Raw genomic sequence first — 25,035 nt, 5'->3', positions numbered from 1 at the left:
GTACAGACCATGAAACTCTCTGATCCCTTGCTTCAACGCGGTAGGCTACTGTGGCTTGCTTGGGAATGTAGTGTGTAACCCAGAAGGGAAACAAGCTAAAATTATGTTCATCAGAGAATATGGAAGAAATCATCGTCTTCAGGGCAGGCATTTTGCCTGTTGGCTGTGTGCTTGTGTGACAAGTAATCAGTAGATAATTATGCTGGGGAGTAGCGAAACATCTTTCAATGTGCAACTCCTGGCAATCCTAAAGTGTTTATTGATCAATATCGACACCGTCATGGCCCGAACGTAGATCGCGGAAGTAAAGGGAAAGAATGTTAGTCTGATACTTGCTTTTGCTAGAGGCCGGATAGACTACTGCGCATTCTACAAGTATTACGGGAGGAGGAAATTTGTTAGTAAGTATAGGGGTGCGATTCTTCATATTCTAGTTTTTTTTCCATCAGCCTATTTGCGCTACGAAGCCAAAGACCGACACCAGAGAGGTTATTCTTGGATCGGGGACCAACGGCTTTACTTCCCTTCCGAAAGGAAGACGTGACCATAGATTTTTTCACCCCAAAAAGATTTCAACGACCTCGGCTGGGATTGAACCCAGACCAATTGGGATGAGTGGAGGTCACGCTTACCACTCAACTACCGCCACCGTCAGGAGGAACACCTGTACACCGTGGGCGCACAAGAAGACATATGAGTGGCGGCATAAAATCGAGACACCTTTCGGTTATTGTACAGAACCCCCGAATTGGCCATGATGATGCTGATGATTAATATTTTGAAGTAGAAAATTTCGATTCTTTCAACATACCTGGGGGACTCGTTCCAAAATTTCTTCAGGAAGGTATTAACTGATTTTAAATAGGAACAACTTCGCTGTACTGAAGAAAATATTTCTATGTTTGCACAATTTGTTTGAGAAATGTTTATTAAATTTAGAAAGGTTTGTTTGTTTGATTTGTAACACAGAAACGCAACAATCCTCTATGGGGTAGTTTTCAAGGATATTTCTTTTTACGGATATAAAATGTGTCATGTCCATTTTCATGATATTTTTTATTTAAAACTATATAACAGTATTTACAATAGGCTTTACCGTATTGTTATGCTAATAACAAATTTGTTGAAATAATTTATAGTAATTGAAAACAAGAAAAATAAATTAACTTACTCCTGGTTAACATTTTGAAGAATGCCATTGTAGTTTCGGCATCAGACGTTACGTTCAATGAAAGTGTATATGTACAGTTGGCGGAGATGGCTCTGCATTCTTTTCGTCGATATCTTTTTATTTTGTTATTTAATTCCTAGATTATGTTTAATCTGTCTTTATTGTTTCGATATATTTATTACGCTACATACTCCAGTTTTATTTCAGATATCAGATACGGATTCGTGTGTTGATTCTAAATTTCATCTAGTTGTAACTAGCTTCCATAAACTAATTCGTAAACAAAAGAAAATAGCTTCAACTTACCATTGGAACCTAATACATTCGATATATACTTCAGTATAAAATTTTCATAACATTCGTAAGAAATTGGTCATTTGTTTATTTATGTCCGTTCTCTGTTTAGATTTCGCTTCACTTTAACGTTGCGTTCATTTGGTTTTTACTTTTAAGTTTTTTCGATAATGCTTCAGTTTTATATTTAGATTTTTCATTCACAATAATGGATTGAACTGGTTTGAGAGTATGGTTCGATAATATTTATATAGCTTGTTGTTTGTAATATCTAAATTAATGGAATAGATGTTGAGAGAGGAAAGGGATTTTAACTATACGTCTAGTTGGAGGTCTTTTGTATAAAAACAGCTAAACGGAGCACTTTTGAAATCTACTTTCCGAGGACTAGTTATGTTGTTTTTATTTCTATACCGTTTTAGAATATCTTCCAACCAGTTGTCGAAATTTTAAACCAGTTTTCAACAGGATAGATATAGTTTAACTGATATTTCACTAGACTATAGGTTCGTTCTAATATGGATTGCGTTTCAAAATATCAGCCGCATTAGAACTGCTTAGTTTATTTCCAATTCAACTTGTTCCGTATATAAAATACGTTAAAATTTTGTATATATGGGTTTAAAATTTGAGAAATGTTTAACGTATTTTTTTTCGAAAGTTTGACTTTCACCGTCATATATTCTTCAGAATATTTTTTTTGTAATCTTAGTTTAAATGTTTAAGGCTACTTGTATCGAATTCACTAGAAACTCATCTATAATTAATAATTAAGCACTTTATTTTTTCTGAATTAAATCTTTTAACTTAATAAAAGAGAAACTTATTTGACCTTTTCTGTGGAAAGTGTTCCTATTTTTTTTATCACGAACCCTTTGAAATTAAAGAATATTCCCGGAACAGCAAGATTTCTTAGTCCCTTGAATGATTTATCGAAATTAAAAAGAAATGCTGGCAGATAATATAATAGAACATCGTAGAAGTAATACGGTAATAATCCTAGAAACTGGGGTCACATGATTATTACTTAGGAACATAAATCTTAGGTTTGACGAGAAAGATTTATTACAAAGAATGCGAGAATAATCTTCATGAATATACAACATTAGAAATAAAACTTGCGTTTTGACGTCCGATTTGTTCGGTTTCGTGTGAGCCTTTTGACATAAAGCCTATTTCGATGGCCAATGCGCTTTTAAAATGTTTCTTTGGTTGCAATGATCGAACATTTAAATGTATCTGAAGAAACCGTAACTGAAGCAAGTGAAGTTCTAGTATCCGTCAATATAGGTAATACGTTATCATGTAATGTCCTTTAACTATTCTTGGTTGCAATAATGCTATCAACGTTTTTGGCATACTGTTGTCTTTGAAATGTAGATGATTCTCTGCGTTATTTATATCTTTCATACAGTATACGAGTATGGTGGTGGTGGTTGTTGTTTGATGATTGAAAAAATTGGTTGAAGACTATGATCGAAAATATGATACTATTGATATTAATAAGTTTGGGGCAAACATTCAGGTAGAATAAGTTCTGCTTTCTGTTTGTGCTTTCTATTTTTTTTTTAAATCGCCTAATGAGTACTTCTTATCTTGTCTACGTTTAACTTAAACTAATCAATATCTCATCTTTTGTTTCAGGAACGACCTAGTTTTTCCTCCCGTGTGCCCTAGACGATGGTTCAGCTTAGTTTGCTCTTGCGTTGTGTAATGGACAATTTAAAATAAATAAATTTCCAGTGCAATCAAATGAAAACACCAAGAGTTTTGCCTCTTTTTACCCCGGTCGTAGGGTTACACAAGGAACGGAGACGTGAACAGCTTTGAGGTGAAACGACTGATGGATAGTGGCTGCCACTCTCCTCGCAGGTCAATAGAAGGTGGATAGGCGTTAGATTGACTTTTCGTTTATCATTCTTGAAAGCGTAAATCTTAGAATAACTATGAGCCATAAATCTTCAAATAGTTTGGAAAACATACTGGTTGAGCCATTTTTTATTCATATTCATTCATATTCTTTATGAATCAAGTGTGCAGTAACCAATAACAATCCATTTTTGTATGGGCCGAGGAACTGATTATAACTGATTAACCGTAATCCAGTCAGAGTCTTGCCTAAACAAGATGCACCACAAAAAATTATGAATATCCTATATGGACAGCTTACTACAAAAATTTCGAAATAAATTCCAAGCCCAAACATTTAAAGTGATGGTGCTAGTCGGTATTTTCGAATTTTTTCATGACAAAGGGCCATTAAGGCCACCTCCCAAAAAATGATAAGAACTGCGAATTTAGCTGTACTACGTGCAATACACATCTAGTCAGTTTATTTTTCGACTTTTCTTAAACCAATCTGTATCGAATTTTTAAGTCTATAAACTAGAATGCAATATGTGCGTTATGTTTACCGCAAGGGCATTGCGTCATAAAATCGAAAGTTCAATCCAGCACTCATATTTTCGGACTGTTTGACGTTTAAGAACTGCGTCGTAACGTTCCAGGTCATAAGGTTTCAAAACGGGGCGTAACGTATCGTCTGGCACGTAATGACGCACCAGGTTGCGCCATAACATCTGAACAGGGATGTGCATTATAGGCAAATGCACTTTATGATGCACTCCTTACGCGTCATGATGTCACTGACGATATGGCGACCATTCGTTTTCGGATCTTATGTCACAGTTGATATTCTGGACACTGAGACGCACGGACGCAGGGGTGAAGAACTCGGCTCAAAGTGTGTTTCAGTTTTAAAGATTTAGCGTCAAGCCGGCACTAATCTATTCCGACAAAAAGTTAGTGTCAGTTTCTGATGAGACGAAATCACCCATTATAATTTAACTAAGTTAAAGTTTAATTATGCTTATTCAGCCAATAACTTTGAATGTACAGCGATTTGTACAATTTATAGAAGTACGGCTACAATTTATAGAAGAAAGTTTTGTATTCATTTCAAGTACTTTATAAAATTCAAAGAAATATGTAGAAACTCAGTAATCTCATTTATTCACTTTCAATTTAAAGCAATTATACATTAAACGATGACAATGGATGCAGGTAACAGTTTTCGATTTTTTTTGTTAAATTCATTGGAAATGATTCAAAAGATTGTAGAATGGTTTAATGAATGGGATTTCTTACTGTTCTAATATTTCTACGATGTTTTAATGTATTTATTTCCAATGAGTATCAGTAAATCTTTCGTCTACATCATTAGCAAAAGAATGTTATATAACGATGTATATGTTACCGCTTTGGATTCAAAATTATTAGCCAAATAAGATCAATTTCTTAAATTCTACGAATCCTTATGATTTTTTGGAGAAGCTCCAATAAATTTATAACAAAAATTCTTTTGAAGTTGCAATGTACGAAATACAATAATATGCTTGCATTGTAGTGAATTCAAAATAAGTGAAATGTGCGAATTTCAATTTTTTAAGCATTTCCGATTTTCATTTTACCACAAATAGTAGCCTAAATTAATTGCTATAAAATAATCTTAAAAAATAATGTGTCATCTCCTTGAATTCCAAATTTTTCAGTAAATAAATCCTGCCGAAAACGTTTGACACGCACTCACTTGCCGTATTTTTTTAGCAATTTTAAACACTGCAGCTGCCGCATCGCAGTCATTGTGAGCAGAGTTACAAATATTCAAACTCATTGAATGAAAATTGATCATATTCAGCCGCATTCATTTTCAATATTCAATGACGCAGCGGAAAACGTCAAACGAACAAACCGCCCATTCATCCATGCACGTGCACCAATGAGTCAGAAGCATGAAAGTAAGCGATGGCACAATGTAAGTGATGATACTTGTTGTTTTATGCTTTACCGGCATTTGAAAACAATTGCCTAGATAATCAGTGAAATGAATATTATTGTACGATATTCAATTGAATGAATAACATGGATTTTTGAATGAATATTTTTTCTTTTCACCACGAGTCGCATTAGGTTCATTTTCAGCCGTCAAAAAAGAGCTTCGAATATTTTTAACTCTTATTGTGAGTACATGCATGCAATCGGAATGGTTTAAATAATATACCGCGCAGTGCCGTGCCGCACCGCATTGATTGTGTTCCGGCCTTAATGGTAGCGTCTGGTGTAAAGTGCTCATAACGAGTTTTTTTTACGATTTTGAAAGCAAAGCAACAATAGATCTTTTGAGTAATGCTAGGATCGTTTTATTCATTCATTGTGTACGAAAAAAAAATATTGTCAGTCACACAGATCCACACTTACGAGCGTTCCAAGTGGAGGAGCGCCGCGGCGAACACGATAACTCTCGATAAAATTGTTTGATACGGGAAATTCGATAAGTTTTGTAAAGCTTAGACTTGTTAGTCGATGAACCACAAAAAATAGAAAAAAGTTCGAGTTTCGGAAAATGGCTTCATGAAAACCGAAAAATGTCATATTTTACTGTAAACTTAGCTCATTTTTCTTCTAAATAATAGGGAGAAATTTTTTTTTATTCAGCTTTCTGTGGTTCATCGTCAGGTTACACATATTGGGCATCCTCATACAAAAATCAAGTCAATTCGTTGGTTAGCTTTTGAATTATCGTGTTCGCCAATTTGAAAACCGCAGTTTCGAGACAAACGCAATCAAATTGCATCGCGGAAAAAACGCTGTAGAAAATGACCCATTGGGTATTTTCTCTTGAAAATTTGGGTAGAAGTAGTTTAGAATGTATTGTTTACACTGTATTTTTATCGCTGTCAGTTTTCCGAAAATTGTTTCGGATAGATTAAAATCTGCGTGTGTTATAGTAAATTCGCGCGTGTAATGCGTGGCCACCGAGATTGCGGGAGATGTTATGACGCAAAGGTACAACGTCGTATCGCCTCGGTTCGCAATTGTTGTGTGCCATGAAGAACGGCATAAGAGTGTGTCCCAGCGTCTTGGATACCATCTGGCACACTCACCCTTGTGCATCATAATGTCGTTATGACGTACCATCCTTCGGACGCTATGTCTTCAGATGGTATGACACGGGGCAGATGGAATGTGGTTGTTTTTTCTTCCGATTGATCAATTTCGAAATATTTCGATCTCGATTTCTGTAAGAACGATCCAGGAGTAAAAAAAATATTGGATTGCAGTCGACTGGGTATACAGGTTCGACAGGATTCGTGCTTAACTCAGCCGGAATCAGTTGTTACATTTAAGTATGGTTTTAAATTCAAAATGTGCCTAAACTGATTCCTTTTCCAAAGTCCTAATCTATTCCGGGATCCCAAACTTCATCCTAAATCCAATTGAGCCAGCATCAATCTGATACAAGCGAGTAGACTTCTATGACGTTATTTTGACACATATTACTTATAGTTTAGTACTCCAACTGCCTTATTTAACGCAGTCAAAGTGTTATAGTAGCCATGGGACGTACGTTCGTTGAATCAACGACTCGTCGCATCAGACTGGCAGGGAGCACGAACTCATTTGTTCTGTTCTGTTCCACCTGACACGACGCTATACACTTGACGGCGCCGGTGCGTGACCGTCACTCACCACAACAGGTCTGGGTTCAATTCAAGCCGAGGTTGTTGAGATTTTCTGAGGTGAAACATCTGTGGTTACGTCTTCCTTCGGAAGTTCCTTCGGAAGGGAAGTAAAGCCGTTGTCCCGGTCCATGTGTTGATGGGCCGATATCTAGGGTCCAGATGGTGGAGCCACCTATTTTATTCGGCAATTGGCGCTCAGTGTGGACAGGAGTCGACGGATAATAAAAAAATAAATCGATACTACACTAATAAATATAGTTTCAGAATTCCCCAAGCCGTTCGATTTTCGACTGTTATGTATGTATAGCGAAAACCATCTGCACAGCAAACACACGCACCGCATTTTTAGTGCAGATTGAATTTCGTTTTATTTCAGTCGAAATCATCCGGCCGATTTTAGTTGGACCGCCGCTAGTTGTATACTTGTCCAACCAAAAACACCTGAATGTCAAAATTTCACGTCGAATTCACTTTGACTATCAAACTGACAAGAGTTGGAGATGTGAATAGATGCATTAGCACAACTAATACATTGTGACCAGTTTTTGGTTAGTCGTTCCTACTAGCGAATCAATTTCGTTAGTTGGACAGAGAATGTTTCAATCTATGAGTGTCCTCTTATGTATCCACATCCGAAAGCCGAAAAATGATTCGACTCAGTATATTTTAGAAACTAATTGTGGTTGAGAAAATACCAGAGGCACGATCGGAATTGTGGATAACTTGTTCATAAAAATGTAATTCTTCATACTACAAATTTCAAACTGAGTTGGCAACAATGGATATTTGCCATTTTTTGTTTATTGAATTCATTGAGATACTTTAATAACGAACAAAACAAAAACAAAGAACTGAACCACCGTTCTAACGCACGGGAATAGTTTCCTCAGTTACGTTATTTAAAGCAATTTTACCAAAACTTTTGTTCGTTTCTTGTCCTATTATTTATAGATGTAATGCTTCTTTCTTTCTTTCATTCTTTCTTTCCTAAATGGTTTATCTTTTTACATTAGTTTTTTTGTCGCTGCTAAGTTAAGGTTTTTCTTGTTCCTTGCAATATGTGGTACTTTGAAAGGGTTGCGCGGAAACCGGTAATTGTTTGATGCTATAAAGTGTTACTATGAAGTTGCTACATCGGTAAAACCGTTGCTAATGGTAACGGAAAAGTTTGCTCAAGAAATCTATGATTTAAAATTGTGCTTTTTTCGTTTTTATTCTCCAGATCTAGAATTTTTTTGCTTTAAAGCCTTCTGTGACTTTTGTAATTTTATTATACCGGAGATTGGGTAGTCTGGCTTGGTTAATATTCCTACACTATATTCATAATTAAGCTATTCAGATTTACCATGGAAAATGTTAACCTTAGGTTTTTCGTTATTTTATCTACGACTTTGAAAACTACCGTTCTTCACCCGGAGAGTGTAGCGTTACAGCAGCTGAAATCTATTTTGGTCCGCTTTTGAAACGTGCGGATGTAGCTTTGAAGACGTCCTCTGGAACGGCGTCCGCGTTTTACCGTGTTCCTGTGCCAAGGACTCTTAAATCTACTCAGCTCACACAGCCTGCTTTTATTTTCTCGTAGTATAACTGTAACTTTTGGGGTTTGGGCTTGCTTGTTATTTATTCATTCAAAATCAATGGTGTCAAAGCGGGAAAATAGGTGGGCGAGGAGAATGTTTCAAGGTGGGTTCTTGAAATTCAGACATTTCAATTGTTTCGCAAAGAAGCGGAATTAGGGTGACACAACAAGGCACTTTAAATTAGAGTTGTTTTAGACGTTGATAGTTCGTGTGAAAATTATGAGGAAATTAGTTTGAGCTGATATGTGGTCGCTCTGACGCGCTCGAAGAATTTGGAAGGTTTTTTTTTAAATTTTACATCTATACATAAGCAGGATCAACATAAAGCATTACTAGACAGCTAGTTTATTGGTTTTGCATATGAAGATGTCAATCCACACAGTTAAAAATATACTATAAAATATCACAATAACATGTGGTGTATGTTTGCACTGAACTATCATGCTTGCTTCATTTTGAATAATGACATTTTTCCTCTCGAGCTCATTGTTTTGTTGTTCTAATGCAATATCTATTTTTAGGCGCTTTATCTAGGAAGAAACTGTCGCTATGAAATGGACTTTGCATTGTTCGTTAGGCAAGTTTCATTTATTTTCATGTGTACATAATTGTGTCATTTTGAATGCAGGTATAATATGAACTCGCATGGCTTTTTTGAGTTTAAAACAGATTAACGAGCAGAATTATTTGTCAGGATCGAGCTGAAGATTTCAGTTACACGTAGTTTGTTGGATAAACTGAACGAGAAGTATTTCTCTGTACAACGAATGATACTGTTCCTTGGTTATCATCAGGTGGTCTGAATTTGTAACACTGTTTCATAGTGACATTTTTGTTTTTGACACTCCACTACACCAGTTTAGTTACTGCTTCACTCATTCAAACTTGGTTATTATAATTCTATCTCTTTTTACACAATACTAGTGTAGCACCGTGGAACAACTAAACCGCAATCGGATTGATGCATCGTTTGAAGTCCTCAAATATCATTTGAACCATATTCTAATTTGTTTCTGTTGGCAGTCGTAAGACATCTGAAAGTGATTGACTAGGCGAATGTTAATATTGATGTCGATGATTTTGTGATAGAGTTAAAAGTGTTATAACATATTCCATTGTAATTAAGTTGATCTATAACGACATAGAACGAAGTTCCATTCAGCGCCAGAATGCTAATTAGGTCAGAAGTCATCGTGCTCATCCTCAATACCTTTTATATGATGCTCTCCGGTGTTATGTGCCTTAATCAAGTAATATCAAATATAATCTGTTAATACAATTAACGAACATACCATTTATTTGAAAATTTCTAGACGAATTAATTATTGAGGTAACTACGTAGTGCGTTTGTAGCAGATATAGCAGTAATAAGGATAATTTCTAACGAAGCCTTACCAAAGCTTAGGTGCGTTGCTGGTTGGATCTATGCAAAGCAAGGTGGTGGTCTCTTCATTTCTTCTGTTATAGAAGCGACACAATGCTTAGCTGTGCCATATAAATTTTCTGTAATTACCGTGACTGGTGTGTTTTTATAGACTAAAGCGACAAAAGGGGTCTTCCCAACAGAAGGTGCATAGGTAATACCTAGAGAATAACTCATATATTATTACTCTTTCGTGGTCAATTTCAATATTTAGATCGTGTAACAAATACTGTTTTGATTTCTATGTCCGTGTAAATTTGAAATTTTTAAATTCAGTAAGAGGTGTTCTACAAGACGGGGTGATCCGAATTTTCCCTCCTGCTGCTGTACTCGCACAGTTGGTCGAAGGTTTTTCTTTCTCTATTGGTGTCATCGTCGGAAAAATGTTATGGGAGAATGCAGATACGCAGTTTTTGGGCTAAATCCTTATGGATATTAGCATAAGGCTTTACTTCGTAGAGTAAGAGAGGATAAACTCCTGTTCCCGATTCGTTGACACGATCGAAATTAACAACATCGAAATCGACGCGAATGATGGGTATTTATCGTTTTGTGGGCTAGGTTTAGCTTGATTTTGTTATTGTGATGCATCGATAGTCTTTGCTCCTCCAGGTCGGAAAGGGGTGCGAGAGATTAGGCATGATATACCGTCGCTGTTGTGCTATCTTATAACAAGCGTCAGTTAGCACATTTCGAGAAAAACGATTTTTAAAGTTTGCGATTGAATATCTTGAAACTTATGCATGGTATAAACAATTCAAAGAAGATAATTGATGCTTCTGTATATTCTTTTTCCTTAAGAAAAATCATCAATTTTTAACTTTCATTCATATCTTTGGCTTCATTTATGTAACATCATCGGTGAGATGCATTTTGAAAGGAATGAGTCAAGGAATCTAGAAAAAAATGTTATTTTCGGTTACAGTGTTGCTAAATATGCTACATTTCCAATTTAAAAGTTAAACTGCTTTTTTCTCACAAGTCGTGTATTTTGGTTTTAAAAATGATTATGCCATTGTGTTTCTCAGATAGTTTTACACATAAAAACATCTTATACATCAAGCTGACTTGAGCCAATTCCCAGACAGAGTCATTTGAACAGTGTCACGAAATTTCAAAATCAGTTACCTATTTCTGCTTGCATTTACCGAAACCGACATTCAGATTCAACGCCTCTCTTATTCATTCACTTTCCAACTGACTGAAATTTCACGCAGAATCGAATGCTTGAGTGTAGAGGAAATATAAATTCATTCACCAACCAAAGCATTCATTTGGTATTATGTCGACAGTTTGAAGGCAGAAGTTAGCATCTTTTACATTTTCGAGCATAAGTGAACTGCGTAATCTATATCTGGTGCACTTTTAATCGATAATCCCTCTCAAAGCCAGCATAGAAATGAAATTCACTTTGCTTCTGAAACCGAACATGTCCGTACCTGAAAGCACTGCGTCGGGAGAACGAATGGCGATGGAAACGAACCATAAATTTCATTCATCGCAGCTGGCATGAATTGAATTTCGTTTTCTTTCAAGTTCATGCAGCGATGTCATTTTTTTTAAGCTCTGCATTTGAAGCAAAAAAAAGAAAAATTTCTCAGCACGTTTCTCGCTATAGCTCAGTACCCAAGCAGAATGTCAAAATTCTGAAAACGCTGCTTTGTACAGATTTTTTAGACAAGTGATGCTGCATATCTAACTCAGTTTATGCCAACATGGCGTTTGTCATAAGATAGCCCAACAGCGACGATACGTTAGGCATGATATGGTCAAGGCTCCGAAAATGGTAACCACAGGCGAAATTATTTTTTATCAAATTTTGCGTCAAACTGTTTGTTTTCCGTATGTATATAACCTCTAATATTAAAAAAAAATATGAATAGTGATCCCAGAAAAAAAAAATTCATGTCTGTCGTTTATGAAAGTTTGTCATGCTAAGTGTATGACCTGAATGACTAGAAGACCGTAAGGAGATAAAAAGGTAAACAAAATCCATATTTTCAACTTTTTGCTTGCAACCACATTTTTCTATCGTAGTCTAATTTAAATTTGATGATATTGCTTGAAATTTTTTGATGAATATGGATTATTGCTTATTTTCAGTTGTGAAGTAATGGAAACCAAATAACTTGTAACGTGACAGATCAAAAATTCAAAAAAGTTTTGTGGACCACACCAACAGCATGCATACAATCGGCCCTATTCTGCGCGACGTGTGACGTGAGACGACTAATCTCACCTCACTCTAAGTGACTTTTCTCACCCAATTCTGAAGAGTCACTTCGGGTGACGTGAGACACCCATTTAACCGCAATGGGGAATCTCACATCACCCGAGTCGACTCTCAGAATAGGGTGAGAAAAGTCACGTAAAGTGAGGTGAGATTAGTCGTCTCACGTCACACGCCGCGCAGAATAGGGCCGAATGTCTAACCTGCATTTTTTCTTACTACTTTGAGTCTACCTTTTGAAACTGTATTGTGAAAACTTTAAAGTTTTATTTATTTTTAAGAAAACACTGTTTATCTTATGTAACGTGACAGATTTTTTCTGCTGTAAAGCAATTCTATCAAGTTTGATTAAATTGCGTCAATATTGGTGACCATCTTTGATTCTGATGAAACCTTTTACGTTTCATGTATATGGGAGACTAAATATTTTTCAATATTGAACAAACAATTTTTATTCAAGAGTGAAATTTAAAAAGGGCGTATGAGATCTTGAATGCACTGATTTCAATATATATTGTTCGAAAATCGCCATTTGTGCAGCAAAACTATATGATAGCGAGTTCTAGGGAATCAATTGTTCTGCGTTTTTTCAAAAAAAAGCAAAAAAATGTTAAAAATACAAATACATTGTTAAAAAAGAAAAAAAATAAAAATACAATTACAGAAAACAATGTTTTTTTTGTTAACGAAAGCCTATAAACTGATGTAACTATAATTGCACTATTAGGAAGTTATTAGTAAGAAAGCATTTTTAACTTCAAGTATTCTTTTAAATTTCTTAGTATTTGCCAGTCATAAATATAATTTTCTTTTACAATATTAATACTAAATATAATTTCGAAGCAAAATGCTCTTAAGAAAAAATTTCCGACCTATATCTGGTGCACTTTTAATCGATAATCCCGATTTTGATTTTTTTTTTCAACAAAAATATGTAGTAGTGAAAATACGCCCTTTTATAAAATTTAACTAACAAACACCAAACTCAAAAAATATAACGTTTAAAATTTAATTGAAAATAAAAAAAGCTTTAAAATATAATTGCATCGTAGAGAAAATAACAATAAAAAGTTTTAACATATTTCAATAATTTTTTTAATTTTTAATTTTTATTTAATTTTTTTTCTTTCAATAATTTAGTTATAGAATGTATTTCAAAATGTGTTTTCAATTCAAAATGCTCTCGAAAAATTATCCTTCAAAATGCAGATGTTTTCAAGTTATTTTGGATTTTCTTTCGACATAATATGTTACTTCGTGAAATTACGACCTTTTTAAAAGTTTTTCACGTTTGTTCATCAAAACCAATATGTTTTTCAAAATGAACATGAAATTTACCGGTAATACTCAGTTCCTAGATTAAGGATGATTTGTGTACGATTGTCTTGATATCCTTGCTTCAATGAAAATGCAGAGCTGTAACGTGACGTGATTCTGGTTGTAACGTGACAGATCATTGAGAATACTCCATAAAATCCAAAACAAAATTTTTCTTCAGGAAAACTATATTTGAAACTCTTCCTTGTTTTCTAAGCTTCAACTTAAAACTGTTTTCATGCAAATTTGGGGGCCAACGGAACAGACTTTTTCTATTTAGTGTGTAACGTGTACGTGACAGACGTATCAAAATGACAATAAAGTGAAAACGGTTCATGATAGAAAAAGACTTTCTGTGGAAAAAATGTGCGGTTTAGTGACCTTAATAATGTGCAGTTGTGATAGAATATGGTTTTATTGTTTTTGCTGACTTATCTTATGAAATATGCGTTAAAATGTAACGTGACAGACAGTAGCCTTGACCATATATGGTCAAGGGCATAATGGACGATAGGCATGGTTTACAAAAGTTAAACATAATATAAGAGCCTTTTTTTTCCTAGGATGTTTTTCGGGTTAGAAAAGTGAAACTAGATGAACAATGTACAATAATGTTGAAGCATTATTTTTGGAAAACTTACAGTGTTTTGAATAGGTCATGTATAGGGCTACGTGTGCTATGTTAGCGACAGTAGGGGAGACCGGGGCTGGTTGGCGGTGTTTTCAGATTTCATTTTTTACCGCTTTGATTAAGGTAGATATTTAAAAAAAGAACACGTTGCATAAAAAGGCAGACTGTTGGGAACATATCTGAATTTCATAAAAGCGTTTCCGGGATTTAAAATCCCGAGCTCCATTTAAAATACACAGGGACCCAAATCCCGGGAGACGTTTTCCGAACTATAAACTAACCTTTACCGTGGATCTGCTGTATTAGTTACAGCGTCGTTTATGTTTTCAAGTGTTGTTCTGCGAAAACGCATTGTCTTTCGTCGTCAGTACAGTACATTTAACCCTTAAATGTGCTATGTGGTTTTAAAACAAAGTTGTGAAAATCATCTCAAAATTGTCACACTAACGTATTGAAGCTATGAGACAACATAATTTTGTGCGAAAAATGCCAAAGCGAAGTGAAGAGGACATAAAGAACGCAATTACATCTGTTAAAGATGGCGTTAGTATTCAATCAGCCTCTCAACAATTCAAGGTTCATCATCAATGAAAGCGCGTCAGATGTTCCGCGTCAGTTAACAATATATTAATTTGAGGTGTTGTTGAAGTTGATAATCGAACAAACATGATCGAAAAAGAGAAGACAAAGGAATCCAAAAAAATGCTCCGAAGTGCAAAGTGATCGTCGCACAGCTTAGCAAGTACGAGACTCGGAATGCACAACCTCAATTCCACACTCTGGCTACAACGAGGACACCGAGGAAGTAATTCACAAGTACAAAGCCAGACGCAGCTGCTGAAAAAATAAGATTTTTCAACATTTCCTTCCGCGGTTTCATGATTTTTTACATCATTTGCCACTTCCTCATTTTTTTACCTGAATGACATCACTGGATTGCATATTATTTAAAAATAATTAACTTTTTAAATAATCTGCAGTATTCATACTTTTCAAATAAAAGTTGAATCGTTGATTTTCTAGGCGTGTACATTATTTTATTTAACCACGAATATAGTGACCCATTGTAGCACCAGTTTAAAAAAAACATCGAAAAAGGACCCCTCGCCTATTTAGCCAGGCATAAAATCATCATAGCTAAAACGTTGCCAGATGTATAACCTTTCTAACAACTGCCTGTTTGTCAAAACCAGTGCAAAAATACCATCGCACTAGCTCGCCAAAAAACAAACCTACTTGACCCCTACTCTACTCTACCGCCCACTTGCCCCACGTGCATCACCACCAACTTGCCCCAACCAAATATTTTTTAAAAAAACTATTCAAAAAACAATTTTCTGGATAGGTGTAATATCTATACTATACTTTACTCAGTGTGCTAGAGAACAATATATCGCCCACAACTTCTACAAAACAAAATGTTTTGCAACAAAAACACATTGGATACAGTGTGTCACATTACTTGAGGCAGGAGAAGGAGGCAGCGCTTAATGTCTAATAGAAACAGAGAAAAGAGGGATCTGTCAACTTACCCCAACCGCCAACTAGCCCTGGGCTCCCCTACCTTGTTTGTTTCGACAACATGTTACAGTACATGGAGAGATCTCTCCCTCACATCGAACAGTTTCGGTAGTTTGATTGCACTGAATAATATGGGACCACAACATTGGAAAAGTAGGCATATTTGAATACTGGTTAAATGAAAAATAATTGAATTTTCCATTTTTCATCTCATGAGCTGTTCTTCAAGGTAAATCTTTTCTTTTTGGACTATCGCATCATACATGTACGTAAGAACGAATTGAATCAAATATGAGTTAGCCATAACTTAATGCAACCGAGATTGATTTGAAACAAAAGTGTTGAGCACATTTTAGTCATGTTACTATTGTCACCCTGCCCATTTGAGCCTGTTGTTTAAATCATGGGACGGGGGGTAGCTCCAATTCTGATGTTGTACTGTTTCTTGATGTCAAAACCTTTTTGGTATTAAAATATATACAATCCATCGGTTATATATCAAAAAATTTTGTGAAACGAAATGAACTGTGACAGATTGACCATGGTTTCGGACAAAAAGGAGTAAGTCTATTCGCATGATGCAGAATGGCTCAAAACCAAGCGCCAAAATAGCTGCAGAGATACCTGACTTGTTTGTGACGTTAGATGGATTGGAGAAACCCTACTGGCTCACAGTTGTACTGATAGGTGGTACTGTATAGATCAATTCATCACGGCAAATGAAAATAAGAAAGATCATTTTATTTTTTACAACTTTGTCGCAGACGACAACCCAATTGAACTTCCTTAGGAGAAGTTATTAAGCTTTGAATGAAGTTTTGTATGGGGCCTAACGGCACATGGTGGTTAACCAGCAGTTGATTCCCTAGAACTTTAGTTTTTTGCGAAATCATGGTTGGGTTCAGCTGAATAATATATTAGGAAGAATTTTAGTTAACCACGAATATAGTGACCCATTGTAGCACCAGTTTAAAAAAAACATCGAAAAAGGACCCCTCGCCTATTTAGCCAGGCATAAAATCATCATAGCTAAAACGTTGCCAGATGTATAACCTTTCTAACAACTGCCTGTTTGTCAAAACCAGTGCAAAAATACCATCGCACTAGCTCGCCAAAAAACAAACCTACTTGACCCCTACTCTACTCTACCGCCCACTTGCCCCACGTGCATCACCACCAACTTGCCCCAACCAAATATTTTTTAAAAAAACTATTCAAAAAACAATTTTCTGGATAGGTGTAATATCTATACTATACTTTACTCAGTGTGCTAGAGAACAATATATCGCCCACAACTTCTACAAAACAAAATGTTTTGCAACAAAAACACATTGGATACAGTGTGTCACATTACTTGAGGCAGGAGAAGGAGGCAGCGCTTAATGTCTAATAGAAACAGAGAAAAGAGGGATCTGTCAACTTACCCCAACCGCCAACTAGCCCTGGGCTCCCCTACCTTCAACTCAACTTTTCACTGCCATATTTTTTCTGCATTTCACCGCAATAAAGGTACCAGAGAAGCAAATATTCTCGTAAGATAGTAACTAATTATATAAATTTCCAACGTACCTTGTTCACAAAGGACATTTTTGCAAGTGTGAATGGAGTTTTAGCAAGCATGAATGCATGATGCTTGTTGGGACAGTACATACTGTTTGGTTATATTGAAAACTTGATTTCAAATACCACGAAGCTTGAACAAACTTGAATAATCTCATTTGACGATTCATCATCGAATAGAAACGTTTAGAAAACCCATCCTTTTCCTTAAATCCACCATGTGGGGCTCCAGCCGGATGCTAAAGGTGGACACACTTTCTTGGAAAAATATGCAAGGTTTCGAAAATGGTAATAAAATTTCGGAAACCTGTTTCCTGGCATTCGGTGAAAGTAGCGAAAAAATGGCAAATTGAACACAGAAATTATTTAAGTTGTTTTTCAAGGATACCTCTAAGGGCTGGTTCACAAGAACAAGTATTCGCGAATGATTTTCATACACACGCATTTCTACTAAACAAACTTTCCGGCTGAATAGGGACACATGTGACCCCCTCTATGTGCCTCCGCTGGATCCGCCAGTGAAATCCACCCGACAATATAATCTATTAGATTTTTTTAGCACTTAAAGAACATTATCAATGCATCGAAGAAGCTGTCGCAAATGTACCTCATAGGACCATTGTGATTCACCATAACAAATCGGTTGCAATATGATCACAGATTACTTGCAGATGTCCTTTAAATTCTTGCATTCGCCCTTTAAATTCTTGCATTCGAAAAGGCACCGTATCCGTTACAAGTTAATAAAATAAAGCAAACTAAAATAATTAAAATATTGTACATCTAAGATAAATTCTGACATGACACTGTTTCTTTCGTACAAAATCTGGCTCAACTGAATCAGATATCGATATAATGGTATTGAAAATATATAAAATCAATATACGTGCATTAAGGTATCTATACACGTATTCGTTTTCGTAATTTGCTCAACACTGGCTATAGTATACCTCATGTTGCTCATTACAAAGTTGAAGATTCGATATTTCCAAAATAGTGGTTTCCTTTTGGCGTATAAACGTAAATCAAAATTTGTGAGGCATTGGCACAATAATTCCGCTATTCACCAACAGGCATTGTATCGCATCTTTGAACGACAGCCAACAGTGTCGAAATTTCACAGCCATAATATTCAAGGAAGGATCTATGCAGTATGTGCTGTTGACTTCAATTTAGTGAAAGTCTTTGAATACTGGTATTTTTTCTAACCTTTTTTTTAAAGTCGCATTGAATGACAAGTCTGAGGCAACACGTCCATGTTTGGCCTTTCTCTTGTGAGACCGTGGGTTCTTTAGTTTGGTAATTTGGAAACTGAATGCATTAAAATCATAATGTTGAATCCCTATTAACTGATCCTTAGTACTTTCGCGACATGATATTTGAGAACAATTCAACAATAACGGAGTAACATTTGATGTATCCGTTATAGTGGAAGATCTTGCGCTACGTTGTGTCAATATTGATTGAATTGAAAGATTGAGATTGAAACATGATGAATATCACCGTCCGACTTACTATTCTGCTCTTTGGAACCTCATTTTTTCGGTTTATTATTTTTTGTTCGGTGTTACATGATAATATGTCTTTTGTCGATTTTTTGTTTTTTTTTTCAATTCATTACCTATCATAAAAATATACGATTTACGCTAATAAAAATTAACATTGAACCTAACAAGTACAGAGTATTGAATGGTCTCTGCCCTTAATCCTCTAAAGCAATGTAAATTTTTCAATACTAAATTAAGCACTAATATTTGGAAACTAACTCTCCACGTTGTATCTTTTCTATTTGACCGGGTCTACCCGCCTAGTTTGATGCGAACTGAACAATTTCGATAACGCTACAGCTCAACCTGTCATGCGACTATTTTATTTTTTCACAACTGGTGTTTCATTTCGTTTCGTGTAGTTTGTAAGTCGCTATCGAATTTTTCTTATCGTATCGTAGAGTTTCATTACTCACTAATCGCTAAGTAGTCTTTTTATAACATTTCCTGTGCTCAAACCGTCTATCCGGTTCATGTTTGCGATTTCCGGCTATAGTCAACATCACCATAATTAGCATTATCTTTACCCTCTCATCATATAATGTAGTGGGCGCATATATCGTTTTTCTGTACACAGTAAGTGACACGACAGCGTTGATCGTTTGGCTACGATTTTCGACCATCACACGATTCGCCAGCTCTCGTCAGTTGCTTTCGGCTCACGGACCCGGTGGGTTCCGTTTTGTCAGTTTATGGTTTATGGATTCGGAATCGCTAGTAGCTAGAAACGTGTAGCTCGTTCCCGCTGTTTGGTGAATTTACTACTACTCGACGTCGGTATGGATGTGTTGATATTGATGTTGGACTTATTGGAGTTGGAAAATGAAATTAGGGAAATTGAGTTTGAGCTACTGGGTTCGATTCAGCTAGTTCCCCTGTGCATGGCCAACTGCGTATCCCCGGTCGTAGACGACTGGTTGATGATGGAATTCAACAGGATTGATGATGCCGTCGTCGCTGGTGCGGGAATGAGCGTTTCCGGGACCAGGTGTGGTGTTCTACTAGAGATTGGTGGGAGTATGGGACTAGCGGGCCAGGGATAGGCCGGTGTCGACGACGACGGAACACTCCTAAAAGAGAAACTGGTTTACGAAATATGATGAGAACTAAACACCGAACATCGACTCGGAAGCAGGCTTGAGGGGTGACGAACATGTGTCTTGTGGGTAGGTGGTAGAAGCTACGAGCGTTCTGTTAGTTCGATCGGGTCAGTTTTGTTTGATTGTTAGCTATGGTCAGTATGCGGATGCGACTTCTACGAGAATAGGAAATTATTGCGGCATGCTTCACGGTACCTGGAGTGCGGCAGCATCATCGGTGAACCCAGCGGAGGGGCCGGTGTGGGTAAACCGGACGATGAACCGGTTACTGCCGCATCCGGGTGCAGAAAGTTCCTTCGCTGGTCCATGCGCTCCTGGTGCTGTGTCAGGCAGCGCGTCAGCACTTCGGGAAGATTCTCGATTTGTGTCTAAATTTGTTGAGAGTGTAATTAATAAATCTATATTTTTTGAAGAAGCTCGTGTGATAAAAACCTGAATGGATTGTAACTTATCTTCTAAACTATTGATTCGTTCTTCAAGCGTATCCTGCCTAGTCGACATATCCGAAACTATTTCATAAACGGTGTTTTGAGTCTGTTGCACATCAATTACAATATCAAGAAAGAGAGAAAGTAATGTTAAAAATAAAATACAAATGGAAATAACTTAGTTTATACCTTTGCCATGTCTGTTATGGTATTGGCATTGTCCATAAGTTTTCGTTGATCCATTTTTACTTTTCGTAGCCTAAAAAAATAGAAAAAAAACATTCCATATTATTTTTTATGTTTCTTTTCAACATTGATAGCGTTTTAGTTTTTATCTGGTGCTACGCCGGTGTAGTGAAAAAAAGAGATAGACTGATTAGATCCAAGATTGAATGAGTGTAGCACCCACTACACCGGTGTAGTGCACTGTCAAAAACGAAAATTTCATGAGATTGCATAAGCGTGAAAGTGATGAAATTTGCTCTGCAGCTCAGACATCAATTTAAGAGGCACTGAATTGTATTCTAATGTTTCTGAAATTAGAACTTTATCGTGTTGGACAGTTAATACTTGGCCGATGATGTTATAGCATTTTGTAGTGACATAATATTCAATGCACTTAAGAAAATAAATTGGTATACATTCAGTTTGAATACGCGCTCGTCGAGTTTGAGGTGGTTGGACCATCTGTAACTGGTGTCATGATAGTTATTTTAAACTTTAATTAAAAAATTTGTTGAAACATTTCAATTTGAATTCAAAATAAACTGTGAATGTCATTCTATTTGAACACGATACTTGTCGACGTTGAGGAGAATATTTATATTCGTTTCATGCGAATTTTCACAAGTTTGGAATAAATATCAATTATACATAAAGGTTAGATCACACGCTGCGAATTAAAATTGTGCACGTTTTTTCAGCGATGCTTAAATAAAAAGTAAACAAAGGAAAAAAAAAGTTTGCTAACAAAATTTCTACGATTTTATGTATAAAATAATAGGTACATTAAAGCAGAAATGAAAGTTTGAAGCATCCTAGCAATACATTTTTACGAACACCCTGTAACTATTTGTGCCATTTATACGTAATTACCTAATCAAACTTATAATCAATTAATCATTACAACAACTGACAGAATCTTATATCTGTTTAATTATTTCTAGAGTTAAGTAATATTTTAATCTGACGGGTTAGCATTCCAAATTTATGTCGCATCATTTTCTGAGTCGCGGCTAAAAGTATATTTTGGAAAAGTAGATAAGTAAAGTAGTTATATGTACCGGTGGTTCAGAATTATTGAAGCATATGCCAACAATCGAAAATAATATATTGATCACAGTTGCGTTTGCGATCAATTTCAAAATATTTTGTTTTATGTGAGTTTATTCTAAATGAAACAATTCACATTTTTAGAATCTGATATTTAATCCTAGTTTAGGGTATTTGGGGAGCCAATTTGTAAGCTGTTAACATTCTGATTCAATTTGTTAACCACGAGTGTAAATAAGAAAATTCATAAAATACTGCATTTTACGATTCATATCCGATTATCATTTATTTTGATCTATCCCCTAGAAAAATTAATTTTCTTTCGTTATTTACTTGATAATTCGTGAAAATATGTTGCTTGTTCTCATAGCGATATGCAAAAAGGAAAGAATCAAAACAATTTTTATTGCAGTTCTCCTTTAATGTAACTAGGCTAAGAACCACCAAACCAGGGCCAAGGTTTTTTTGGTGCTGATACAACAAATAGATAATATAAATATTCCATGTTTGCCTATTTCAAAATATGTGCATTGAAATTTGTTATAAAGCTTTCACCGATTTTTGAATACCAACTATCCTTACTTTACCAGGAATGAAACTTCTACTATTTGAATCCAGCCTCGCACACTGTGTTTTGTTCAAAGAACGATTCTACAGAGTATCATCAATCGCCCGGTGAGTTTCGGAAAAGTAGAATCCAAATAAAACTATGAAAATATTGCTTATCAAATTGCAAAGTATACAGAAGTGTGGTACGTAATATGTATATGATGATATATGATGTACCAATATCTCATCCAGTTATAAAAGAATTTGCGGTATTCATTAATGGCTCGGAATTGGATCAAAAATGTCATTGAATTTTTCGGTTCACGAAATCATTGCAGTGCTTCAGCAGATCGGATGTTATGATTTGTTGTCGCTTGTCCAACTTGTTTGATTTATACTCACGCGTAGATTGCCAGCAGGAACTTCCGCTGATGTGTCCGCACCCGACCAGGATTCACGCGTTTCACCAGGCGTGTGTGCTTGTATATCAACCAGGTCTCCCGCAGTACGTTGGCTGCTGCATTTTTCAGCTGGAAAAGTAAAAATGATTTAAACGGGCATTATTTATTTGAGGTTTGATTACGTATTTTATGTTCATTGGTTGTTGTTGGATTGACCGAAAATATACGTTTGTAGGAATCGAAAAAACTTCACATTTGGAAAATGTCTTAAATTTGGACCATTTTTGAAAACCTTCCACGGTTGTCACAATTTTAGTTGTGAGATTTTCGTAATTCAAATAAACAGCACGTCATAAAGATCAAGGTAATGGGTTTCTGGCAAGATTGAATAATGGTGATTTCATTTTGGATTCGAGTGAGAGAAGGTTCGTTCAAATGTTCACAAAATCCATACACGAATGACAATTTCGAGTGAACGTGTAATGGACAGCATATACTAATTCGTAGAACGTTGGAGGTCCCGAATGTGACGATTCAACAGGATTATCGTTAAATCAACACTATCCACAATGGTATAAGTACAGGTATAAAATGGGTTTTTGATTGGAACGTTAGTAGCATTTTTAAAAGCATTTCCACTGTGTTTATGCTTCTACGATTCAGTTTCGCACTATGAGCGTCGTGGCTGCTTGATATATAACTCGGCGAAACTTTGAGAACATTTTGATTCAATCCTAACCAAGCGTACACCAAATTCCGGTAAAGTACCTAGTAAACCGCTAACCTTATCGGTTATTATAATGACATGCAGTTGCTATTGGATTGCGTGGCTTTGCAAGTGGCAAGTTCACGAGTGCCAAAGTGGAGCGTATCACTTGCATATCCTTTCGAACACTCATATAGGAGGATTTCGTTCGCAAGCTAAACCTGTTCCATAGTTGGCTTCACTGCAATTGAAATGAATGGAATTTTGAATGAGGATTGCAGCTCGCTCTATCTGTTTCACTCTAAGCTTTGAATTATGCTACTTGGAGCGGATAATAAAGATAGAGCAAGTGCTTGTGATCCATGATGACTGAAATCAAGCTTTATTGGATGGATTAGGGTGGGTTGCGCGTGAAATTTTCATCTCGAGCTCTTGCTTTTTCGGATGATGTACCGCACAAATGCCGTCACTCTATCATATTAAACAGACCGGATATAAAAGGAACGAAGTTTTGTCCAGCGACGCTGACGAGGGTCACAAAGTAGTTATAAAGAAAAAGTGTCCTGCTGGTAGAATAAATGAGTTTAATTTTTCGTTATTCCTTGAAGGAGGACTAAACCGTATTTCACCATATTCAAATTGTGATAACAACACCCAGCAAATTTAGTAACAACATGTTATGTAAGGGTTCACAGCGAGCCGAAATACATAACAATAATTCTCAATAATGTGGTAGATTTTTGTTAATTGTGCCTTTTTTGGTTTCGATAAAACAAGATGCGTTTATTTGAAAGAAAAAGACCACTTACCCTCTTTGTTAGTTGAGTGTCCATCATGAAGTTATGTACATGCTTTTCCGCTCGTGTTAACTCCAGCTTTCGCGATACGACTGCCACCAAAAGCGCTGTACAGCCAGCTCCCTGTATTACGAGTGTGCCAGTTACCAAGTCAGTTCAGGAGGCCCGGTTGGTGAAAGGCACGCCGTTGATTGCATCCCGTCGTTCATTTTTCGCAGATAGTTGGTTTTGGTTTCCGCAGAACGATGCGACCATTCCACGCAGGGTGCAGACCACATGGAGTGAAGACCAGTGGATGTGTGGTTGTGGCCCGATGGCGATGTCCGGAATTTGCGATTGAGGTGACGAAAAAATATATAAAAATGCAAAGCATAGATAGTATGAATAACAAACGGTGCTTACATTTGAATTCTTGCATGTTTTTTTGGGTATAATAGGTATGAGTGTGTATTGGTATGTTGCACTAGAGCAGGCGTTCGTATCGTAGGGCGCTAAATTTCATTTTTATATCGTTTTGGATATCATGGCACCGGATGTGAGTTGTAACTAACTTCTATGGTGCTTTTTGCTTGTGATACTGGCTTGCAGGACTATATAATAGTGAACCAATGGATGGCAGCAGAATCGTAATAATATATGCAATCGTTAAGCTATTTGCAGGTTGTAATTTTAATTGCTGCTGCAGGTTAATAGGTTAGGTAAAATCAAATAAATTTTCACAAGAGGATTATTCAACACACGTGCATTAATCGGTAAGTGACAATGATTCGCCGTTTAAAACAAGATTTGTTCTATTACTAGTTACTAGACTACGTTAATGTTCATTTACTACTGCATAGTATATGCGGGAATGTCGTTGATTATTTTTCAGAGTATTATATATTTATTATATTATATATTTCAAATTTTTAAGATATTAAAACAAAAAATATATTACGGACATTCGCAAAAACACGAATAGTCCGGATTGAACTCCCGCCCAATAA

At 36.1% G+C, this 25,035-nt stretch overlaps 1 protein-coding gene across 14 annotated transcripts in view; it reads right to left on the bottom strand.

The window, feature by feature from the left end:
- Window positions 1-2,708: 2,708 nt before the first annotated feature.
- LOC131689160 (small conductance calcium-activated potassium channel protein) overlaps window positions 2,709-25,035 on the bottom strand; it is a 761,072-nt gene continuing 738,745 nt past the window's right edge. For 10 of the 14 annotated variants that reach the window (XM_058974046.1, XM_058974044.1, XM_058974051.1 and 7 more), the window contains 6 exons: window positions 24,062-24,172; window positions 22,548-22,675; window positions 20,514-20,583; window positions 20,329-20,430; window positions 20,092-20,264; window positions 2,709-19,878 (listed from right to left, as the gene is read on the bottom strand). In XM_058974046.1, the coding sequence (XP_058830029.1) occupies window positions 19,659-19,878; window positions 20,092-20,264; window positions 20,329-20,430; window positions 20,514-20,583; window positions 22,548-22,675; window positions 24,062-24,172 (804 nt within the window). In that variant the 3' untranslated portion in view covers window positions 2,709-19,658. The remainder of the gene's footprint in view (window positions 19,879-20,091; window positions 20,265-20,328; window positions 20,431-20,513; window positions 20,584-22,547; window positions 22,676-24,061; window positions 24,173-25,035) is intronic. The other 4 variants (XM_058974048.1, XM_058974047.1, XR_009305353.1 and 1 more) reach the window with 3 other exon arrangements.

This window comes from Topomyia yanbarensis, chromosome 3 (assembly GCF_030247195.1).
Source record: "Topomyia yanbarensis strain Yona2022 chromosome 3, ASM3024719v1, whole genome shotgun sequence".
Classification (NCBI taxonomy): domain Eukaryota; kingdom Metazoa; phylum Arthropoda; class Insecta; order Diptera; family Culicidae; genus Topomyia; species Topomyia yanbarensis.
The sequence above is the reverse complement of the archived record's forward strand: the minus strand, read 5'-3'. Positions and strand labels throughout refer to the sequence as shown.